At 46.6% G+C, this 24,470-nt stretch overlaps 1 protein-coding gene and 1 long non-coding RNA gene across 14 annotated transcripts in view; one reads left to right on the top strand and one right to left on the bottom strand.

Annotated features, from left to right (window-relative positions):
- Positions 1-24,470, bottom strand: part of LOC119014606 (RNA binding protein fox-1 homolog 3-like) — a 422,323-nt gene that overhangs the window by 41,211 nt on the left and 356,642 nt on the right. For 7 of the 9 annotated variants that reach the window (XM_037089938.1, XM_037089937.1, XM_037089940.1 and 4 more), the window contains one exon: positions 2,951-3,253. In XM_037089938.1, the coding sequence (XP_036945833.1) occupies positions 2,951-3,253 (303 nt within the window). The remainder of the gene's footprint in view (positions 1-2,950; positions 3,254-24,470) is intronic. The other 2 variants (XM_037089941.1, XM_037089942.1) reach the window with 1 other exon arrangement.
- LOC119014608 overlaps positions 1-24,470 on the top strand; it is a 162,642-nt gene that overhangs the window by 134,744 nt on the left and 3,428 nt on the right. The window contains exons 4-5 of one of the 5 annotated variants that reach the window (XR_005073020.1): positions 16,394-16,535; positions 16,629-16,869. The exons of 1 other annotated variant lie outside the window; for it this stretch is intronic. This is a non-coding gene — a long non-coding RNA (uncharacterized LOC119014608). Of the gene's footprint in view, positions 1-15,682; positions 16,319-16,393; positions 16,875-24,470 lie in introns of those variants that run through there. 3 more of the 5 variants (XR_005073021.1, XR_005073017.1, XR_005073016.1) reach the window with 3 other exon arrangements.

Here is a 24,470-nt window from a genome sequence, read left to right as displayed (position 1 = left end):
ACCCCACTAATCTCATCCCTCTGTCCTGCCGGAGAAAACGATGGGTGGAAGTGGGGGATAGCGTGGATGCAGAGAATGAAGATGGAGGGAAAGTAGGGATGGAGCGCGAGAGAGAGAAAGAGGAGGAGAGAGGGAAGGCATGAAGGAAAAGCAAGGCGAGCTCTCATCTCTCCATGGCCACCATCTCTGGGCTTTCTTCACAGCGGGTGAGCAGATGAAATGAAATCAAATGCGAAATGGAGAGAGAGAGAGAAGAGGGGGAGACGGTGAGAGATAGCGAGTGGAGGAGTGGTGCACAGTGTCGGGGAGCGAGGGAGGGAGGAGGAGGTGGAGGCTGAACCTCCTGCCAAGTCTCTCCTCACTTTAAACTCTCGTGTGTCAGCCATTACTGTAAGTGCAGGCGCATCAGCACCGAGCGGCTGGAGAGCGTCACACGAATCGTCAAATCAAACACCGCCAACATTACGGGCCGGCGATAATACGCCACGCAGTTGCGATTGCTCTGCTTGTGCTGCATAAGCACCTTTTTTTTTTTTTTCTTTTTTTTTTTCCGGGGCGCCAAATGTTCGTCGCCGTGCGGTAATTGTGCAGCGGGGAAAATGGAGTTATTAACGGCGCTCTTTACGAGTGACCCAGATCCCTCTCAGGAGGGCTGTGGCCTCGCCGTGACCTCTCCCAGCAGGTGTGTTCATGCTACAGGAGAGACGAAGGTCTGGAGGTCTTAGCATTTTTTTATTTTTTTTTTCCTTTGCCAGTATTATCTGTCTTTCTAGGCGCGTCTGGAAAGTTTGGAGCTAAGTCCTCCTCCTTTTTTATCTACATCTGCCTCTTGTGAAGGTAAATCCCAGGTCAAGGCATTTCATATAAGAGCACCAGCAGCACGCGGGAGTGAGATGTGTGATATATAATTCAGACTTTCACTCTCTTCCCAGCTGTGCATCTCAACGTGCGGCGCTGCCAGAGGTTTGTTTTACCTCTCGCAGTTGCCAGTGAATTTAAATACGTGCACTCTTGTGCCGAGGTGAAAATGAGTGAATACAGGATTAGAATCAGGTCCTGGCACGGTTTCGCGGAGGGATATTATCTCACGTTGAAAGGAATGTCTTAAACATTTGGGACGCAGTTACGAGGAATTAGCTGATCTGACTGAGCAGCGATTGGTTTTGGCTGGTCGAGGGGAAAAAAAGAGCGCATCTCCCGTTTGCTCTCTTAACAGACCTCCTTTCAGAGATCCTGAATCATTCATGTCTACAGCCTGTCACATCTCCTCAGGTTTACATGTCTTTTAGGGTGCACTAAATGGCTCTTCAGAAATGCACTTTTATTTTATGAGCACATTTTCAATCAAGTTCACCTTCCAACGTCGAGCACAAAGCATTAACGCCACATCAAAGTCTCCCGCTCGGTGCGGCGGGATCACGCTCCGCTTCACTTTTTAGTCTCGACGGTTTTGTGTCTGGTGGAGGAAACGTTCCCAAAAAAAAAAAAAAGGAAAGAAAAAAACTGGAGGATTACCTGGAAAATATGAAGGTGGAGCCTGAGATGTAAACCCTCTGTGAACGCAACTGTGTGCAGAACTCACTCCAACATGTGAGTTTATTAAATATACATCACAACGCACCAAATTAAGCTTCTTAAGCACTCATCGGGCGCACCTTGTTTGAAATTATGTACAATTTTATAATATAATAATGCATGCAATGTATAATTAAAGGTGTAATTATTATTAATGCATTACCGCTTTAATTTTTAAATTTTGTGGCTATAAACTTCCAGTATTAAACCAACGGCGACTGCTCTTTACGAGCTGTGCAGCCGTGCTGGGTTTGGGGCAAATATTTTTAAATCTTCTGTGTTTTCTGCAGGAGAGACGTCACGTTACGGCACACATGGAACTGAAGCTTTCAGGCGTTGGGCAAATGGCAGACGATCGGCGGGAGGGAACGAGAAAAAAATCTAACTTCTCTGAGTGGAATGAAAAGTCGGGAAGGGGAAACAAGTTGCAAGAAACATGCTGACTTTGTCTGGTTTGTTAATAGAGCTGCAACGATTAATCGATTAGCTGTCGACGTCTAGAAGAGAAGTTCACCCTAAAATACACAAAAAAAAAGAAATCAGTCGACCACATGCTGATGGGAAGTTGGTGGAAGTTTCCTACAAAACATTTCTGGAGCTCCACAGTAAAACAGCGTTCTCCTTAAAGAAACTTGTATGAATAAAAAAAATCTCTGAGATCCCAAATCGATTTGAAAAAGACGATTTCACGTCCTCCTGTAAGACGAACTCTTCACTGGAGCGTGCGACCCGTCTGAAGTGGGAGCACGAACTCAACTCTTTTAAAGAAAACATCTTTTTAAAATCATTTTGGGATCTGAGGGCTTCCAGAGACATTTATATCGAGCCGTTTTATGTTTTCTCGGTTGTTTTCTACGTTTTAAAACAAGATCTGAGCTTCTTCAGTTGTTTTAGCTGCAACGCTGTTTTACTCTGAAGCTCCAGAAGTGTTTGGTGGACTTTCCCTGAGGAGAGGATGACTGAGTTTCACTTTTAGGTGAACTGCTCCTGTCCAGCTTGATCCTTTACTGGTAATAATAATCTTTATAATTAGTTTTAGACATTTTTGAGGAAAGAAAAAGTCCAAATTGTCTGATTCCAGTTTCTTAGATGTGAATATTTTCTGGTTTCTGTCGTCTGTGACAGAAGACTGAGTGTCTTTGTGTTGTGGACAAAACAACGAGACATTTCAGGACGTCATGTTAAACTCTGGGAGACACCTGATCGATTAACCGCCTCTGGCAGTAATCATTAGTTGCAGCCCTGTTTGTCATCTTTACCATGTTAAAGATAATCTTTAATCACCGTCAATGACAAAGCTTTCAAATAACAAACATCACACTTTAGCTGTATAGATGTAAAGAAAAAGGTAAATAATGATAATAATGTCTTTTACTTGCTGACAGCGTGTTGAGAACAGTGTTTGCAGGTGATGAAGGACACTGACCGGTGCGGTCGTGGTGGCGGTGATGGCGGGCGTGCTGTTGTCAGTGCCGGCCGGCTCGCTGTGCGTCTGTGTGGGCGTGTAGAGGGTCATGGCGTGCTCAGGAACCCGGCTCTGCCCGGTGTAGTCCTGTGTCGGGAGCGGGTGCGGTGCCGCAAACTCTGCGGGGATGCCATTCTGTGGGGGAGGAGGGTACTGGGCTGGGGTGTACGGCTGGGCCATCGCTTCTGGGGGGTTGGTGGCCTCTTGGTTACCCTGCGAGAAACACACAACAGGAGGCGAGCGTTAGAACTGCCGTCGAGATCAAAGTTGAGCACATTGTTTGATTGTACAAGCGGCATGAAAGACGTGCGAGTTCGTCAGAGCGAGTTGGGGTAAAAAAAAGAAAAGCAACCGGGGAGAGTTCTCCTGCAAACCAACTAAGTCAGGGGGAAACAGCCATCATATCACATCTCAGCTCGGATTAAAGAATTCCTTGATCATTGCTAATGAACACAGTTTATGTTGTAGAGCATGGCTCGCTGTTGGAGGGGGCAAGAGTCAGGGGGAATCTCAATTGCACTTGTGGCAAAGCACAAGAGGAAAGATCAATTAATTGATAAAATTTTGATTAGGGCCTTTGATTCCTATGACAGGTCTGTTAAAGCAGCAGCTGCTCCCTCTCCCTGCTCCACTTTCCCACTTCTGAAATTAACCTGCGTCTCACTTTATCAGCTCCCCTCCTGCTCTCCGTCCCTCCGCCTTTTGTTTCTGTCGGAGAATCTTATTTGAAAATTGTGTGAAAATGGCACCAGAACGGTGCTGTTCTGTTGGGTTTTGATACCTCTTTGAAATCCCAGATGCACTCAGGTTTAATTTGGAGGCAAAGAACCTCAGATTTTTATTTCAATCAGGGAAATTTTGACACGTTTTCCTCTGCGAGGAGACTCTCTCGTCCGTATGCTTCCAGAACACACACTTCGTATTATCAACGTTGCAATACTGTGTTTTTTTTGTTTTTTTTTCCCTCCTCTCTGCTCTTGACTTAAGTGATAGATGGCCCTTTGCAATGAAGCAGTTTCACAGACCCTTTGTCTCGTGTGGATGCTTGAGATGATGAGCTGCAGAAATAATGGACTTTTCTGGCTGGTGCACATTGTTAAACTCGGTAATGGCCGGACTACAGAACTGCATGTCTTATTGTTGCGAAGCGCTCGGCTCTGCGAATCCAGACTAATGAGCAGAACAGCGAGATCAGTGCTGCTGGAGCGGATATCCATCCCAACATTAAAAAAACGCAGAGGGAAAAAGGTGAGACAATAACACCGAAATCCAATAACACCCCCTGCAAATACCCTCAATCAAATTTAAAGATACAGATCATGCGAGCACAATGCATAACTCTGTGGGTAAGAGAGGAGGAGGAGGAGGAGGAGGAGGAGGAGGAGGAGGAGGAGGAGGAGAAAAAGAAGGCACACAATAGCAGCCAGAAGTGAGAGTTTATGATTGGAGAAAAACAATAACAGTAAACAGATAGAGAAGTTTCTGTCTCTTCCTTTACAAGCTGGCTGGGGATGGTGAGATAGGAGATAAATGTGTTTTATTCTCCTCTTCTTCTCCTTCTTCTCCTCCTCCCCTGTTTTCTTTTTTTTTTTTTTTTTCCTGCCGTGGTGTTTGGCCTCTTTCTGGAGATTTTCCACAGGAATCTGGGCAGGAGGACGCGGCGGTTTTAATGAGAGAGCTGAGCAACACTGTGCTGTAAATGTAGTGGAAATAATTCTGCTCTGACGTGTTGGCAAACAAACCTCGGCCTAAACTGTGCTCTGCCAATTAAGGAAATGCTCCATTATCTAAATGAAAAAAGAGAGGAGCCTTGAGAGGAGGAGGAGGAGGAGGAGGAGGAGGACTGACCAGCGTCTTGCAGCCCGCCGGGCCTCAAGGCTGCTCCTGCTGCAGGACCGGACCCTCACTCCTGCCTGACCTAATCCCCCTCCTCTCTTTCATTATACTGTATTTCCATCTCCTCTGTCTCTCCTCAATCCCTCCACCTCCCCCCTTTCCCTTTCATGCTCATCTCTTCCTCCTCCTCCTCCTCCTCCTCCTTCTCCTTCTCCCCCCTCTCTCTCTCTCTCTTTTTATGCAGAAACTTTTTTAATCTCTACCCCTGTGCTCCACTTTTCCTCTCCCTCCAGTCATGGCATTATATAACACACTTGCATTGCGGGGCATCCTAATTCAAGGAAGCTCTTGATGTTGGCAATTTTCAGCTTCTAAGCGCCCATTTTTTTTTTTTTTTTTAAAAAAAGGAGAATGGGGTTGGTTACCTAAAAATACAATAAAAAAATAAAAACCATGCACCTCCTGGTACGACAGCTGAACGTACTACCAGATCTCACGTCCTCTTTTTAACCGAGCCTGTGAAACCAACAACACGCCGGCACTCGTCGGTCCAGCAGAGACAGAAAGCTCAGCAGCCCGGAAAACCCGAAGGTGCTGTGTTCGACTGTTCGTACATCAAACGCCGCTCATGTCGTTAACGAGATCAAAGCTGCAGTTATGTCTTTTCTTTTTTTTTCGGGGGGGGAGTCACTGTCAGGATCTCTGCCCGTGGTCCTGATTGGCGTTCTTGAAGGATTTGCTGAGCGTTGTTTACACGATGACTCAAACACGGGGTCACGATCAAACATCACATAAACATCGACTCCTGGTTTTCAAAATTCAGGACAAACCCTTTTTTTTTTTTTTTTCCTCTCCTCTGGGTTGAGAAAACCTCGTTATGCTCGCCGGGCTTTTTCTGATTTAATTCAGGATACTCCTCATTACTTTTTCAATGAGGCCTCTGCATTAGCACTTCATACTCCATGGACGTGTTACTTAAATTGGACTTCCTGGATCATATTTCATACACCGGTACCTGTTGCTACGACTGGGATTAACAATTATTTTCACAGTTGATTATTTATTTAGTTGGAGAAGGAAAGAAACCAGAAAATATTCACAGTTAAGAAGCTGGAATCCAGTTTGCAAGTTTCTAGTTTCTAGTTTCTGTTTCGTCAAAACAGCAATTAATTAAATAGTTAACAACTAATGCCTCCACCAACATGAGGTCATTAGTTGATCAATAAATCAAGTAATGATGATCCACGTTCTGAAACGAAGGTAATCAGGTGAAGATAAACAGCACTCTTGCTCAAATTAGTCAAAACGATCAGAGGAAAATTCATTGGCAGGTGTTTCTGATAATCGATTGATCACTTCAGGTCAGAAACTAAAATGAAAGATGCCACTTTTCCACCAAATTATCTCTGGTTCTTTGACGGGTTGCTACGTAGTGAACTAGCTCGTGTTTCCACCGAGGTCGTAGAATACGACATGCCCACTTTGGTTCGCACTCATGGTCTTTCTTTCTTGGTTCCAACTGGGATCGAAATGTTTTCAAATTAGCTGACAAACTGGAACTGAACTGGTTCCATGTTGGTGGAAAAGCCCCAAGAGTGTCCGAGCTGTGCATGTAAACTAACACACCGGGTGAGACTCGGACTGTGGCCCTAATCAGCAGGAGGTGTCAGCTGTTCTCTCAGATATCTTCGGATCTGAACCCTCAGAACTTCTTGGGTTCTTTGTTCTGCCTTGCTGTTTCTGCTGAGCGTGTTTTCGGAGCGGCCTCTTGTTTTTAGTTTGCTGTGTCCTCAGCTGTTTGACAGTTCCTTAGTTTAGGGAAATGTATGATGTAGTTTACTTTCCTCTCTGGCAGCCCTGCTTACTGTTTCTTCTTCACGCCTCGGTTCTGCGTTTGTCCTGACATGTTCTGCTAAACTTGTTAAATTGTCATCTGCCTTCCAGTGGTCCTCCCCTGCGCTCGGGTCAGAATCTAAATCACTACGCTCGCGGGGCACAAAGGCCAGTGTATCTGTGTCAGGTCTGCTGCCATTTGAGCTTTTTAAACAAGTGCAAAAAGGACCGAGACAGCCGAGTGACACACAAACAGGCTAACAGCCCCGGAGCTCCGTTTTGGAGAAAGAGAAAACTGCGAGAGTGTTGTAGCGCCAAGTCGTCGCCGTTTCAAAGGGCAGCAAGGCAAAAGCAAGGAGGCGGAGAGTACAGGCCTCATTAGTGAAACACAAAGTAACACTAGCTCTCGTATGATCTTCGCCTTCCTCTGATGTATGTGACAAACGAGTTATTCAACTGGAAATGAACTGGGAGAAGAAAAAAGGGCCCATGCAAATCAGGGGAGTTGTGTTGGTCCCAGTGCGACCACGAGTCCTTTTTTTTTTTTTTTTTGTTCGCCTGGGCTGACTCGCAAGTCGTCAAGATAATCCGCGGCGCCTAATGAAAAGCCCTCCACGACAAAACCAGTCAGGTACGCGGCACATCTCATTCCGCCGAAACAGATTGCTGTTCATTACGGCGTCGAAGGAGCTCCACGACTTGTTGTTATATTGGGATGCCGGCGAGTGTTTCTCTACCTGTTTATGGGGAAAGAGCAGGTCCCCTTGCGGCACTTTAATGCCCCCCTTACGTGGCCCGCTGCCATGAGCCGCCTAAACCTCCCTCGTCCCCACGGACACAACGACCACGTCGACGAATAAAGGCGAGCGGCGGAGAGCAGCATTTATCGATCTCCCATCCTTTTCCAGTCCTCCTTCCCTTCATCTCTCCTTCCACCCTTTCTACTCCTATTACTGAAGAGCACAATAAAAAACACTATCTCTAATCTTAAGCACTCTGCCCGTGTAAAATTGGATTGGAAAACCCTTACTTAAGGAGATCACTTCTGGAGCGCAGGGTTTTTTTTTTGTTTTTACAGTCAGCATCAGGAGCCAAAGAGGTCAGGAAGGCCTCGTGGTAATGCCCACTGCCGAGCCTGCCAGTCCGAGAGAGACTCCCAGCCTCCAGAGCTCAAAGAGGCAGAGCGAGAGAGACGCAGACTTTCTCTGGTGCTAAACCCCCCCAGTGTGGACGGTCAAGGCTATATTCCATCTCAGCAGGTACAACGACTTGGCCGCTCGCCAGCGATCCGTGATCCTCTTTAGCGGCGCTGCGAGGGACGGCGATGAGAGGCCAAGAGGAGATGGGCTGTGCAAATACAGGAGCTGTTAGGAGGAACTCATATCGGCAGAGTGCTCCACTGACTCATACGTGCGATGGAGGGTCAAAGAGCAACGCAAAGGCAAAATACGGCGGGCGACTAATTGCGTTGCATTGAATCCGGAGGGAAATCACTCAAATGGGGAGCGGGCTGATCAATCTCAGCGATCCCGGGCCGTGATGGAGTGGGCAGCTTTATGGCTGCAGCTCAGTCACATGCAGCTCGGATCATTTTTCAGCGGAGGCCTCCCTACTTTACATGGATCCTTACTGTATGACACTAATGGTCCCCAAGCAAGAAATGCTCCTCCTGATTCTATACGCTAAGCAATTCACGCAGATTTATGAGCGGCTCTGCAGTGTTTCTGCATAATCCAAACAGCATGAATAGTTAAATGTTGACTTAACATAAAGCGTTCGCCGTCTCACTCCTTCACCGGAGAATGTACACAAGCAACTTGCTTTGTCAGGGCGCAGATGACATAACATTTTCTAATTTAATCTTAAGCTTTCCAGCACCTCGTCTAAAGTGTCACACCGCACGGCGTTCCTCTCCAGAACAGTGCTCATTTGGTTTTAATGACCGCCTGACAGTGACAGTGGCAAACTTGTGACAAATCCCGCTGGGCCGTCACAGCGCAGAGCCGCGCCGAGTTTACAGTGAAAAGTGTAATGCGGCACAGCGGAGGCCGGCGTGCGGCAATCAGTTGACGCAACACAAACGAAACACTGAGTGGTTTTCAGCCAGCTGCATGAAAGCCTCTTGTTGTCCCCGGCTCGGCTGCTGATGCTCGGTTAATTGTAGCCCCACACACAGACGGGCAGGCAGGCAGGCAGGCAGGCGAAAAGACGGCCTGAGATGATTTCCACAGGCAACTGGCATTCATTTTGTCTTGAAGGCGCATAAATAAAGGCTGTCTAGCCGGGTCCATTTTAATTAGGCGAGCCACATGATCTTACTCCAAGTCTCTCTGTTAACACTCACCAGAGGCTGCAGCATGTGTTAATTACAACCACATGCCACACAGTGAATCCAAGGTGAGCCGGAGAAAAAGCGAGGAACTCAAAACGCGGTAAACAACAACAACCAGAAAACAAAACACCTTCAGCTGAGTTTCTCATGATGAGGCACATATTTGGTGCAGCGGCGATTCCCCTCCCCCCCCCCCCAGTCAACCAATTACAGCGCGGTGTTGGGAGAGCGAGCGTTGGGGAGAGCGAGCGGGGAGATGTGGAGAAGCAGCCCTGTTTAATGCAGATTCACAAACACCCCCCCCCCCTCCAATCTCAACAGCAGCCCGGTTCCTCCTCACCATTACAGTAGGTTTATGATTTCAGATAGGCTGGGGAGCGGGTTATTGTTTTGTCTCACATTTCCTCCCCTTGCAAACTCCGCTCTTTCCATTTTTCCACCTCATTTGTGGAAAAATCAATCCTCGAAAATAAACACTCGGTGTCTTCGCTCCGCGTCCAAGTCAATTTAGATTTCGTGCATGTTTCCCTGCCGCTCGCTCTCTTCTTCTTCTTCTTATTTTTTTCCGAGAGGCTTAATCGTTTTCACATGTCACATATGTTTCATCCCCTCTAACGTGATTTTTCCTCGTTATTGGGAGCACTTATTTGCTCCACGGCCCGGGATGGAGGTATTAGAAAGAGAGTTCATTTTCCTCAATCCCTTGCTGATTTCTTCATTACGTTGCGGCGGAGGCGCTCCACGCGGCGCCTCGCACCGAGATGGGGGCTGCTCTTAGCGATGCGACTGCGAGTGTTACTATACCTCAGAGACGCCGGAGCGCCACTTAATAAACAGAGTAGACAGAGGATCACTTTGAACTCCTGTGACATGTAATGAACCTGTCTGTCTCCGCCACAGCTGCGTCTGGGCTCCGGCTCTGCATGGTAAAAACTCAGGTAGATAAATAAATAAGCTAAAACACATCCAAATAAGCCCGGAGGCCTGTGTGAGAAAGCCATCAGTTACACATGGTTAGACTCGTAGCGTTTTGCCAACGCCATAAGAGGAGATAATTGTCTGTTTCAGTGCCGTTGCCTCTTTTGTTGCATAACAGATATTTACATCTGGGACTAATTACTCGAGTCTGGGTGTCAGAAATGTGGATTAACTTGTGGGATGCATCCAGTTTGGTGTTTAGACTCGTTTATTAGCGCGAACAGACGCCGTGTTGCTTTGACCCCATCACATATTAAAAAAAAAACAAAAAAAAAACAGAAGAACTTTTCTTTTTTTTTCCCAGCTGCTTTTCTCCACTCCGCTTATTTGTTTTATTTTTTTTTTTAGTTCTTCCAAAGTTGTCAGAACAAAGTGATATCGACACACAGTCAGAGAAAAAAAAAAAAGAAAACTCCCAAAACTGAACAACCTTCTTTTGAGATTGCTATTGATCACTTAGATAAAGACCTGAGTGGAAAGAAGAAAAGAACTGATAACTGAAATGTTTGGACTGTTCTGTCATTCCGGTCATATAAACCTCGTGAATCAATTCCACATGGCCGTCATGCCAGCGCGGCGCTCGTCAGACTGCAGATGAGTCTTCAGAAATCCTACGGGGGCTAAAAAAAAAAGCCAACATTTGTTTTAGAATCAGCTGATTGTCATGTTAATTCAAGTCTTCCTCATGCTGGGATTATGATACAGGGGCCAGAGTTCCTCGTGGGGACAAAATGCCATTACTTAAGCATGCAGGAATCTCGACATGACATTCCTTGACCGCTGTGACAATGGCAAACATATGCAAATGAAGGAGAGTGCCACTCTCATTATGACCCTGTCACGGAGTCTCTGACACCTCCCACCGGACCCCCGAGTGTGGAGGGAAGCTAAAAAAACTGGAAGATAAACGTTGGGGGGGGGGGAGGAGAGAGGACGCGACGCCGAGCAGCTTCCAGCGAGGAGAACAGGTGTAACGTGGTTGTTTGTGTTATCTCGGCTTCTTCGTCATTCTCTCTGCTCTCTCATGATTCCCTTTTTTTTTTTTTTTTTTGTAATTTATTCCATTGGCCTATTTGCCTCGCTGAGTCTTTCTCTTTTTTGTGTGTGCGTCTTTGCTCTGCAGTGGAGGGAGGGACAGGTTTACATGGGCGGGATTCTTTGAAGTGAAAATGCCGACTACTCCCCGCTGTAGCCAAAGCTCATCTAATCAGGGGCTAATTCCAGTTATTAAGATTTGAGAGATAACTTTGATTCATCACAGTCCATCTACCCCTATCGGTTAATCACTGTCGCGCTAAGCTCTTTTTTAGTCATCCTTTTGTTTCCACTCCCTCTGGCACGCAGAGAGGGGGAATAAGAGAGATAGAAGAGAAGGAAAGGGAGAAGATATTAACAATATTAATGACCCGTGATTCTCGTCTCCTTAATGAGAAGGGTTATTAACTGTGATTATCCGTGATGAAATGGTGGTAATTCTTGAAAGCTTGAGAAAACTTGTACAATCGCTTGTCTGCTGATTTGCTCCTGTGATGTTTAAGAAAAGGGAAGAGGTGAGTGCGGTGAGAAAGAAGAAAAGGAAGAATTTAGAGGATAAAGAGGCGAGGGGCGACCTGGGGAAACAGAGATGCTCGCAGCGGGAAGCTAAGAGGGATTTATTTATTTTTTTCAGTTTTAAGGAGGGCGGAGGAGAACCGTCTACAGTCCCAGCGCTGCCGCATTTCAGACAGTTAGAATCTGTCTTCCTCACAGAGATGAATCCAAACTCTGAAGTGTTTCTACTCTCTTAAACAAAAAAAAAAAAACCCTCAGCGGCACGTCGCCTCTCTCCGCGGTGGCTAACGAGTGGGCCAACGTACGCACCCAGTCCCCCATCTGCTGGTTGACACTGCTGAATGGCTGTTTGAACACCTATGCCGCTCTCGCCAGATCCCTGATACAGCATTTCCACCACTCGCCCCTTTTTTCATTCCAATTATAGGAAGTTGCATGCTCGTGGAGTCCCTGTCGGCTCCATATGATTCCCTCAACGGAGGGGAGGGGGGGGAGGGGGTGGAGGAGGTGGAGGAGGGGGGGTAGCTGTCTGGTGAATCATTGATGTGCAGTCAGACTGTTTCATTGCAGATCTGTGTGCATGTGTGTGTGTGTATGGGGGAAGAAGGGGGTAAGCAGCAGACAGATAACAATCCTGAATTATGCATGTCTGTCCCTTGTGAGGAGATGCGGGATGGTGGCGGTGGCGACGGGGCGGAGTGGCGACGGGGATGAGCCGCTCTCTCTCTCTTCCCCCCGGGGACAAATTTGGATAGAAAAAGCGCGAGATGTGGAGGAGTCGGGACCACCGCGGGCGCCACCTGACCGCTTCAGACGCCTCTCTTTAGCTCCGCGAACTCCTCAAGCTGTGATGGCTGCCGTCTCACGCAGACAACTGCAGACGATGCAGTCGTGGTGGAAATCACTTCTGGAAAACGGCCTGATCTGCCGGTAATAATGCTAATGGGCAGGAGTGGAAGGACTTGCCAACTTATTTGTTAGATGTTCCTTTTAAGAGTATCTGTGGGAATTTAAGCCCCGGACCCTGCGCAGAGCTATCACCCTCCTAAAATTACACTGCATCGCAGAAACACCTGCTGGGCCCCATTTTAGATAATAATCCCATTTCTACATGCCAGTGCGGCGCTCAGACGGGAGAAATTGGATTGTTTGCATTACTGACCTGTGGAGCAAGGCAGTCTGGGAGGAGGAAAAAAAAAAGGAAAAGCAACAGCCTTGAGGCTTTATTAGATTCAATCGGTCTTTCATAAACAAAAACCTTACTTCTCAAAAAAAAACCAGCAACAAAAAACAAAAAGAGGAAGAAGAGAGAATCCACTAAATGTGGGTAAGCCAGCACTTTGTGGACACACTCCATTTATTTTCTCCAATTAAATCTCTTTAATTGGATTGAGGGCTGGCACCTGGTTTACACTCTGTCAACCACGCAATCCACAATAATTGATGCCAGAGCCACCGTGTGTGTGTGTGTGTGTGTGTGTGTGTGTGTGTGTGTGTGTGCGTGGGACGTGTAGCGATGGGGGAGGGATTTAGAGCATGTCTCACTACTCCACAATTTCACCGTGATCAATTTATCAATGGTCCGCCTCGCTGTCCACCAGCGTCCACCGCTGCACCGAGATGGGAAATACCTCAACAGTTTCACGGGCAGACGGGCAGAGACACACACACACACACACACACACACGATGCAGGAAGAGTTCAGATCTTTTCATGAAAGTAAAAGCGGCGACACTAAGACGGTTAAAGTGCTCGTGTTATCTGCATAATGCTGCTGTTATTAGCAGAGTGTTTCAGAAGTGCTTATTTTGTGGGAAAAGTTTTGTGTTTTCTCTTTTAAAAAGAATGAATTGACACACACACACACACACACACACACACACACTGTCCTGCTGCCCCAAATACTCACCAGAGCACCAAATTCGAATCGTTACGCTGCTGAAAATAGTCCCTTAAAACTGCCCTCAATCCTCCTGTTTGACTTTTGTTTGCTAAAAATTGCAGCGGGCAGCTGTTTTAGGAAAATACTGAAACCTTTTTCTTGAAGTTATACTTTAAATGTGGGAGCCATTTTCTAAAGCTTTCCGTGGGCAGTGAGACAGAAAGCAGCACATAAAGTAGAATATCAGGTTTATTTACGGGAAATAACGGCGGTTTTCTGAAACGTCTTCTGAGAAATATTATTCACAGACTGTTCGTCATTAACAACGTGTTAATTAAGCATCAAAATCCAACACTTCCATCCAATCGAACGAGCGATCGTCATTAACAAATAATCAGTGGCTATAAAAAGTATTCTGAGAAGTTGTGCATGTTTCATCTGCTTAAAAAATGAATAAAAGAAAAGTTTAATATCAAACTGAGACAGATCCATACGTAGTGATCTGCATTAATCACATGTACAGTTTAAAATGTGTCATACAAACACGGTATAGTCGCGTTAGTTAATGATTTCTGATGGTTTTAACTGCAGAGTGACTTTCACCTACAGCTGTCAGATACATGCAGTAAAGTAAAAAGTGTAAAGTAGCATAAAAAGGAGAACAAACTGGAGTGTAGTACGAGTAGCTTAAAATTGCACTCGGACCCAATTTACCTCACACATGTACACATTAACAGAACAAACCGGGCCCGGTGCTGCAGATTTACATATATAGTTGTGAGCTGTGTAACATAGGAGCGTATGAACACCCACAGAACGAACGCTGGCGCCGCTCCCTGAATACAAATGCCCGCGTGGAATACAAATGGTGTGCGCCCACACGTGGAAACACGCACGGATACAAATCCAAGAGATGCATCACGGTGCGCTGACAGCACCTTTAAGACACTTTGAGAAACACCCGGCTCCTGAAGCTGCTCCGCCGCCGCCGCCGCCGCCACCACCGTACAAATGGAGAGAGGCAGAGACAGAGCGAGAGGGAGGCCAAGGGAGACCCGACACAGTAAATAAAAATACAATTTCCTCCAGTGACATGCCCATTCTGTTGGAAGCCTGACTCTAATTATTCTAAGCACTTTGAGGGATGGCTTTCCACCGCATTAATCTACACATCCCACCAGCCCATCCACAGTCGATGCACTTTTAACTACCTAAGGACGCCCCGAAACTCTTCTTAAAACCTCGGGAGGAGGAGATTGACTTTGTACAGTGATGGGGTAAAGCGCTTTGCCTGAGTGAATCTTTCTCTAAATCTCACAGCACAACACCGCGCAACAATTTTCATTTTCAATTTCAAATACCACGTCTCTCTCTCTCTCTCTCTCTCTCTCTCCTTCTACATCCCCCCCCTCCCCAAAATAAAAAAAAAAAAAAAAGATCGGAGAGTGTTCGTCGGTGCTGCTGCGGCTCAGAATCAGTCAGTGAATTCTCATTACAGCAGCTTGTGTGAGAGTGCGGTTGTTTTCCTCTGGGCAGGAAAAAAAAAAAAAAAGCACTCGTAGCTCATTTGGAACGGAGATGAATCGATAAATCACCGGGGACTATCAATCAATCAATGGGCCTATCAATACTCGGCCGGGATGAGGCTCCTCCCACCGGGCGAAGAGGCCATGTTGGCTCAGAACATGTCGGAGCAAATGGGCTTTTAACATAATAGCTCAGTCCACTTGTGCTGAGTGCAAGATTGATGCCGTGCAATGTTTACATGTTGACACAGGCTGTAATAGTGATACACAGCAGGTCCTCCTGTTTACGTGTGAAATAATCAGCACACACACACACACACACACACACACACACACACACACACACACACACACACACACACACAGATGTGTTTATCAAAATCTAAACAAGATCAAACCATCTTTGAACGGGCTGTGCTCTCTGATGGAGTCGGTATATTTGGCTTTGCTGCACTGCAATATCTCCTCTGTATAAACATCTGCCCCCCCTCGGCGGAGAGGGAGGAAAAAAAAAAAGAGGAGGGGATGCAGAAGTAAATAGGCGGAAGCAGAGATCCATCTCTCCTAATTAATCACCGCTCGTTTTTAAGTTAAAAACAAACAAAAAAAGTTTGGAATAATGGAGCTTCCAGCTGCTGATGAACAGAGTGAGGATGTTAATGTTAAAATCACAGAGTCGCTGATGGCATGTACGTCTCTTAAAGGAGCAGTCCACACAACAATGCAGAGTCAGCTCAGTGCGGATGGAGTTTCGTCTTCGAAGAAACGTTTCCTGAAAACTGAAACAGCTGGAGACTCGTCCGTCTACAGAAGCTTCAGATCCTAAACTGATGTTAAAACACTTTATTTACACCTTTTATTGAGCTCAGATCTTCACTGTAGCTGCTAAGCTAAAAGCGTTTGCACCCTCTTCAGACAGGGTGAGTGGGTCGACATCATGTGAGAGTGTAAATAAAGTCGATTTAATGTTTACATTTTAAAACGAGCCTCCATCTTCTTCAGGTGTTTAGAAGAATATTGTTTTACTGTGAAGCTTCAAAAATGTCAATAAATAGACGTTTTGTTTGGACTAATCCTTTAAAATGAATGAATCCCATGAAAAGAGTGAATTAAAAGTATTTTTAATATCTTTTTTTTCCCGCCTGCTGACACAAAGACTCACTACAATGTGGATTAATCCGCCTAATGAAAATAGTCCCCATTAATACCCAGAATCCTCCTGTTTGCTAGAAATTCATCTGTTCAGCTGTGTTTGTAAATGACTTGTTAGCTTTTCTTAAAAATATGAAATGACATATTTGTGAGCTGTTTTAAGAGGTGCAGGAAAATCAGTAAACGTTCAGTTCCTGTAAACGATTCCTAGAGAAACACATTAATACGATGGATATATAATCTGAATGTTTCACCTCTTTCAGAAACGGCATAATACTTAAAAATCCAGCGTTCACCGAGAGGAACACATTTGTTATCAGAGGCAACAGAAACCTGAGACGTGGAGAACGTTGCTCCTGCTGAACATAATTCCTCACGCTGGCTGCGAGCATAAAGTGTTGGCAGGTAAATTAACTTCCCTCCAAGTTACCATCTCCAGCCTACGTGCCCTTCAGCAAAGCACTTATCCCCCTAACTGAGCTGCTCGGTGGCCATCAGCAGAAAACTGCACCGAGAGTTAACGTGCTGTGTGAAGAGCACCGCAGGGCGACGCCTCGCCCGAGAGAGGCTGCCGACTCAGCAACACGTGTTGAAGAAGAAGAAGAAGAAGAAGTGAATGAATAAACAAGCAGGCAAACGAATATTTAAATAAAGTTGTTGCGTTTTTTTTATTACTACACAGACTGAGTGTATTACAAACACTCATTGACTTCACTGGGAGCTGTACTCTTTTAATTCACACCTAATGAAGGAAATCTGAAGATGAGCCGGTTGCAAAAAGGAGACACAAAATGGCGTCTGGTGTGAACTCTGCTGCAGCAACGTAAAGATACGACACGACGTGAGAGAGAGCGCTCGTTCAGTTTGTTGGAGAAGTGTTTGTAATCTGGTGTTTTTCTTTCTGCGCTGACTGTCCTCAGCATCGTGCTCGAGCTGGTCGGTGTGTTTCAGACGGTGTCGCCGGGTGTGAAGGGCTCAGCTGGAACACCTGAGAGGAAACTTCAGATCTTCTACCGGCTGTTTTTGTTCATGATTAGTGTCAATTTAAATCAATTATTTGTTCTCTTCTTATTTCAGAATCAGAACCAGAAGATTTGTTGGACTTTTTTGCTTGAGAAACGACTGAAACAATGAACCTTTTGTCAAAATAACGGCTGATTTGTTTCTCTTGGACCGTCTGATCGTTGCCGCTCTAATGAAGAAAAACGAACTGTCTCCTGTCGTCCTGAAGCGTCTCGCAGTAAAATGACTGATCCTACTAATTTAATCTAAATGTTCTCGTTTTACGATCCTCGTGGACCCAAAACAAACTATTCCACTGCTGAAGAAGATGGAAAAATTAAAACCGACACGAACACAACGGACACATAAAAAGAAAATGATACGTTACCAGACGGCACAACACTGCTGCTGCACTGCTGTTTGTTTCTGTGATAGTCTCTGTCGAGTGTCTCTTAATGACGAGGAGCACTTATCGTCCAATCACACGAAGCATTCACACCTCGCCAAGGCTGCACAGAACCTGACGGGAGAGGACGATCACTCAGCATCTGAGAGAAGATGCACGTGCTGACGGATAACGGGAGGTCGCACCATCAGGAAATGGACCCAAAACAAACAACATGGTAAAAATAAAAACGGTTTCGGAGGTTTAGGAAGCGTGAAAGCGACTGCAGGTTACAACCACTTGTGTCAAGTATCCCTTAATGATGAGGGCTCTCAGGCTCTGCTGCTGGAAGGGTTCTGTGTGATCTGCTCTCAATCTGGATTAAGATTAAGAGGACGGACGATACACGTTTGCACTGGAGTCAAACAAGAAGGAGCTAATGAGGAAATTGTCAAAAATGATATATAGATGTATTCCTTGCAAAGTTAGGAACAAGGTTGGTTATTTTCAAGATCAATCGATGAATCATCGCGTCTGTAAAATGTCCAAATCCCAAAGAGATTCGATTATCTTCAGATCTATTTTGAGGAAAAAAAAAATGTTCGTGAGAAGAAAAAATTGTGGAAAATGTGAAAGCGTCCACACGGCCAAAACTAATCACTTTAAGTTTTGTGAGATTCTGTGAGATTTCCGGATGCTTAATCCCGGCCGGCTAACAACCAGAACATCCACCAAATTGGACCGAAAATCCCCCCTCAGCGGCGGCGGCAGGAGTTAAGGATCCGGACCCCTTATTAATTTAATTGAACACAAGCCTACATCATATCTGACAATCAGCTGGATGTGTTTGGTGGTAACCCGAGTACACACCGACGTGTGTGTGTGTGTGTGTGTGTGCATGCGGTCGCTGCTATGTGGCAGCTGACACAATGGAAACAGATTGCCACGGTGGCTGTGCAGCTCTCCATCACGTCGCAGCAGATAGAGGGAGCGTGGAGGCCTAAGGGTCAGGCGCCGTGGCTGCCTGCAGACACCCGGCACCGGGCCCGGCCATTACTGTTAGCTAATTGGAGTTTTCCTTGGGGTCAGGCTAGTCATCTGTGCTGCCTGTACCAAGCGAGGACCCCCACTCGAAACCTCCCCCCCTGCATCATTTTTAACACTGTGTCACCGCTTGACGGGACTCTTTCTTTCTTCTCCTCCCCTTTAAAGACAGGGAGCTGGAGGCTGGAGGGTGGAGGAGGATTTAGGAAAAGAGTGTGATCTGCCTCCACCCTGGCTGGTTAATAGGAAAAGTCTCTGTCTCCTCTGTGCACCATTCATCATGTCAAATGGTAATATCTTTAAAGGTCAGGCCGAGTCATAAAGAAAAAAGGAGCCTTGGCTAAACTTTCCCTGGGATTTCCAGAGGTCTAATCACCAATCACCAAATCTGAAGTGTCTCTTTTGATTGGCTTTTGATGGCCTTGTTTCAAAGTGAATCATTATACATGAAAAAAAGGGACATTTAGAAGAACGAGAGTCAGCTATTTTTTTTTTTTTTTTTTAACACAGTAACAGGAAAAGCTGGAAATTCTCTGGATTGAATTAACCAGCTCGGCAGGAAAAAGGAAAAGGAAAAAAAAAAATAGAAGCTGGGTGAAATATGAAAAGGAAAAAAAAAAACCAACCCTACAGTTGCGCGATTTATCCAGCTGACTTGAAGCTGAAAAGCAGCGGGGGTACACACACACACACAGACACACACACACACACAAAGAAAGAAAGGAAGAAAGAAAACGGCGCGTAAAAAAAAGAGCGAGATAAAATAGAAGAAGAAAAGGTGGCAGGAAATAAAAGAGAGGCAGAGGAGCTAAAGACTGCGACTGTCTGACAAGTGTCACACTTGCGCTTCGATCCAGCCTTCCTCCTGCGCTAATGACTGTCAACACGACAAGCAGGGCCGTCTGAAGGGGGAGAAAATTACTCGCTGAAAAGCAATTGACTGACCCCCATCATTTCTCAGGGAACCAGTGACCTGTGAATATTTCATTATGGGGAAAGTCGTGAGGCCCATATAAATGGGGGGGGGGGGGGGAGGAGGAGGAGGAGGAGGAGGAGGAGGTGTTGATCTGCCGAGCTGCCGTCCCGAAGCCGGAGAGGGAAACTGGGGTCCGACCCGCCTGCTCGCTGCCTCGTAGCCTTTTCACCACAACCAACAATGCACATCTCAGCCGGAGAAAGAAAGAGAACAAATGAAAGGACTCTGTTTGGAGAAACATTTCTTCTTCTTCTTCTTCTTTTTTTTTTTTTTGCCAGAGAGCAAATGTAGACAGAGAGAGAAGGGGGGGGGGCTTCTCTTCACCAGCGTCTGAAGAGAAAAGAGAGGATTTAAAGGGGAAAGAAGAAGAAGAAATGTTTTGTAGGTGTGGGTCAAAGCGAGCCATTCTTTTACCCTCTGCGCGACATTCGTCTTACATTGAGAAACATCAGAGGCCTCGGAATCGAGAGGGGCAGGAAGAGAAAGAGAAGACGAGAAAGATGAAAGAAAATCAATCCCCTCGGCAAGCCTGATTGATCGGTGGAGTTTTGGACAATTTCATCAGGAGACTCCACTAACCAGAGATGACACGACCCATATTGGAGGGGAGAACGCATTGTGGAGATTAATACCCGCATTAGAGGCATCAGGTCGGATAAACGCGGGCTCTGGCAGTAAATACACTGGGCCCGCGTGCCCCCTCAATGACGACTTAATGCCAGAAAAATCCTCGCAACCCACACTTTACTTTTCAAACTTTGGCTGGACGGGATAATTGAGTCAATTAGGAGCACCTTAATCCACGGAAGGGATCTTCAAAAGAAAAATATACAGTCAAGGTTTGGGTTTGGTCTTAAGGATATAAATAAAGAGGGCTTGAAGATTGTCTCTGTTTATCCAACGACGGAGGGAAAGAGCAGGAGGATTATATCTGATCTCACGCAGAAACCTCATGTTACATATTAACTTCTGCTCTCGACTGTTTGAGTGAAACTTTAATTCATCATTTTTCGGTGGGAATAACACTGCTTTATAATTACTTTCTGACAGTTAAGTATCCGTCAACATTGAATCTGCACCGGAGATAAGATCGGGAATGAATTTTAATTAGATTAAGAGCAGGAGAACAGAAGAGTACAATATCAGTTTCTGGTCATTCTGACATTATTCTAAGACGAGCTTCAAAGACGAGAGGCGAAAGAAAGTCAATAAGCGCATCATGATCTAAACTTCCGCTGAATCCACGTCGGTGTGAGAGGAAAAAATAAAAAAGAAAGCAAGTTCTCTGCCGTGTATGTCAAACCAATGGAGGGAGGAAATGGACAGGGTGAACTAGGGGGAAGTGCAGAGGGACAGAGGGAATACTGCTGATCGAGCAGATCGGGCAAGAAAGCATGAAATACTACATTACGGGGGGAAAAGGACAAAAGCAGCCACCAGGGCCTGATCATGTCGGCCTGACAGGGAGGCAGGGGGTGGAAGTAATCGAGGGTCACGCAGGCCAGATGACTGATCGGGCGGCGTCGGGCGAAGTGACAATTTTTGCGGATGGTAAATATTTCAACAGCGCTCGGTCGTGCGGTGGAGGTCAAGCAAGCTCCATTTTAAAACACAATAGACAGACACCTTTAATAAAACATCCCACATAAACACACATCGCAGGGCTGCTCACACACACACACACACACAGGAAACTCTCGCTGTTCTTCTTCTTCTTCTTCTTCACCTTAATGGTGTAATTTCCTCGGCTGCAGCCAGAGGAAGAAGCGGGGATGAAATTCAGGTCTGCGCTCATAAGCAGGTATGGGTGGAGGGTGAAGGAGGAGGAGGAGGAGGTGGAGACGTGACCGTGACTGTCGGTGACATTTCGCAATGATTCCACATTTCACGCATTTTAATGCAACAAAAAGGCCTCCTCAGTCACCGTCTCATATCTGGTTTAAAAAGCAAAGCCTTAAAGAGCGTGCAGGATTCTTTTTGCTCTGCTGACGAGGGAGGAAGGGGGAAAAAAAAAAAAGTAAAAATGTGCACCAAAAAAAAAAAAAAAAATCCTCGCTTCCAGCTCATCAGACTGGCATCCCTCCAGACGAGAACTGGAGTGTCTCACTGATATACAACACCAGTGCCGGTGTGACAGTGCACATGGATCTCATCCATGTATCGCTGGCTCAACATCACTTGCAGCAGCTCCTGCGGACACGTCCAACTCAAACCCTTTGTGGAGTACCCAGAGTGCCCCTGTTCTCTTTGTCCGTCAGCACAGGTTGCTAGTCAAAGCGCAGACTGACAAAGCCTGAGTCTGGTCCAGAGGCGTTCTGCTGCCCCCCCTTCCCTCAGCGCCTGTGAACCTGGCAGCTGATGTCAGTGGGCACTGAGTGGGGTTGGAAAAAGCGATGTACCTCCCGTTAGCTCCTCATCCTCACCTAGTCGGCGATGAGGCAGCGGAGAGGGGAGGTGGTGTGGTTGCCTCCCTCCTCATCCTCTGTTTTACATTACTGCATGTCTGCAGGAAAGTTGATTAAAGCCCGTTTGCAGATGTGAACTCGTCACCTGCTCTGCCTTTCATCACCGGTGGGGTGGGGGAGGTTTGGGGTGGGGCCTCGCATGCCGAGATTATGACCATGAAGGCTGCGTTACCGTGCCCTCAGAGGGTAATCAGACGCTGGGTGGTGGGTGGGGTGGGATAGGGTGGCCTGGGTGTGGGTGGCTGCAGAGAGCTGGAATGGTGGGTGCTCATTTATCACACACCTCCAGGATAACCTCCCTACTCTTTATTTCTCCCTCCATCAAAAAAATGTGCCACTGCTGCTTCTCGGCCGGCGTCGGCTTTGAGCCTGAACCTGCCGCTTTCTGCCGCTCCGTCCTTGTGGCAAATTAGCGCTCGTAATGAGCCGGGATCCCGTCCTCGGTGCTGCCATTAAAAAGGGCCCTTGGGTTCTAGGTAGAGTCACTGACAAGCCCATTTGTGTATTAAAGCAGTGAAACGCATACCGTAGACCTCAAGCATGTACCAGCTGAACTCTTGACCCCCGTCCCCCCTCCTCGCCCGCCACATCTACATCTCACACCGGGCCCCTCTGACACGGTTCCTCAGAGCTGTGTTTCCTGATCCCAGAACCCATTCACCCATTTACCCATTTTGAAACAATGAAATGGCCACAATGACTTCTTGGACCGGATTCAATAGGTACTTCAAGAAAAGGGAAACCTGCTGGGATTGGCTTAAATGATGAAAACTATTGTGCTCAGAAAGAATCAATCGGTGCTTTTCAGCGTAATTCGATTCTATCCACAAAGGGGCTCGGGAGGCAATCTTAAAATGGAAATGCCACTTTGCTTGAAGTGGGTGGGGAAGAGATGGAGAAGGAAAAAAAAAAAAAAAAGCGGGATAGTTTGCATGGCAAGACACCATCTCCCACATTTAGTGCGCCTTTCAATCACGGCGGTATGTGTCTTACAAACCGCTGAGGAGTTTGTGCTGAGTGCAACAAAACTCGACGAAAGTGGGTTATCGCTTTCAGCCGAATAATTACGGAGATGTGGGTGGGATGCACCACACCTCATCCCCTTACATCCACCACAAAGCAGCCTCGCGGCGGCTGAAATTTTTAAATTGGTCTCTGCTTACATTTTCACAAAACCACAGTCCCCTTTAATTGCGCAATATTAGAGCAATTTAAAGGAGTTGCGTGTAGAGTCGGGGACTGCAGATCGGTTTCTTGAAAGCAGGAGATAAAACAAAAAACAAAAATGGCGGCGTGTCTGCTGCAGCTTCAGGTAGCAGCCAGAGAGCCTTACAGGTATTTACTGTCGGAGGGGGGGCTGTGTTACATATGGTTGCATAAGATAGGAGAATATGACATCCTCACAATAGCTGCATGTCGTTATCTAATCACGGCAGAGGAACAAATTGGTGCATTCAGCTGCTTTGATAAAAGAAGGCCAGAGGGCAGCCGTGGCACCAAATACGAGCAACTTTAATCACAAATGGCACGTTTTTATTAAGCACTTGTAATTTCTTTCTTTTTTTTTTTCATTTCATCTGCACCTTGAGTCACAACACCGGGTGTAAAATAACTTCACATGCACAAGTCGGTCGAGCTATGAATGAATGGCGGCTCTCTGCTCTCCTCTCCAGCGCCGATCCAGCAGGATGTCGCTTATCTCTCTGGCCGGTAAAGTGCGGTTGAGGCTCCGGTCAGCATCCTTAACCGCTATCTGTCACTCTACCTCCTTCCCTTTCCCTCCCCCCCACACACACCCTCACCTGCCTCTCCCCCCTTTTGCTGCTGTGGGACCGGCTCAGTTTCAACCTGGCTGCGGTCGGAGACGGACAGGATGAGGTAGACGGGGAGTTGGACTGAGTCTGCAGCCGGGCTGGGGTGTGTTGAGCGTGCAGAGAGGAGGGGAGGGAGGTGGGGGAGGACATTGTTAGAGGCTAACCCATGGGGCTGTTCAGTTCAGGGGCCCTTCTCCTCTCCCTCTGTCTGTCTTGGCAAGAGAAGAGGTAGTGTCTCTTGAATCATTAATGAAGGCGGTTGACGCCCCGTGCAGCAGTGCCCAGCAGCCAGAGTCTCTGCTGCCTGCCTGCCACCAGCCTGGAAGTTTGAAAGAGAGCTGATGTAGTGTATATCCACACTATGGTAATGACAGAGGTAAAGCCAGGCCTCACTCTACTTTGGCAGTCCATGCTGTATAATCAGCCATGACGAATAGAAGTACTCGGAGAGATGGAGGGGTCTGCTAACTTTGGGGCTGGCACACGTTGGACTCCATTGTGAAGTTTATGAGTAATAAAAGAGACGTACTCAAAGAGAATCCATCACATGAAACTTCTGAACATGAAAGCCGGCTGTCTGCGTCTATGAAATTTAATCTACGCTGCGAAGAACAATGGACTAATTAAAAGATACTTTTTTTTTTATTTCCTTCC

This window comes from Acanthopagrus latus, chromosome 23 (assembly GCF_904848185.1).
Source record: "Acanthopagrus latus isolate v.2019 chromosome 23, fAcaLat1.1, whole genome shotgun sequence".
NCBI classification, from domain to species: domain Eukaryota; kingdom Metazoa; phylum Chordata; class Actinopteri; order Spariformes; family Sparidae; genus Acanthopagrus; species Acanthopagrus latus.
This window is presented reverse-complemented; position numbering and strand designations above follow the sequence as displayed.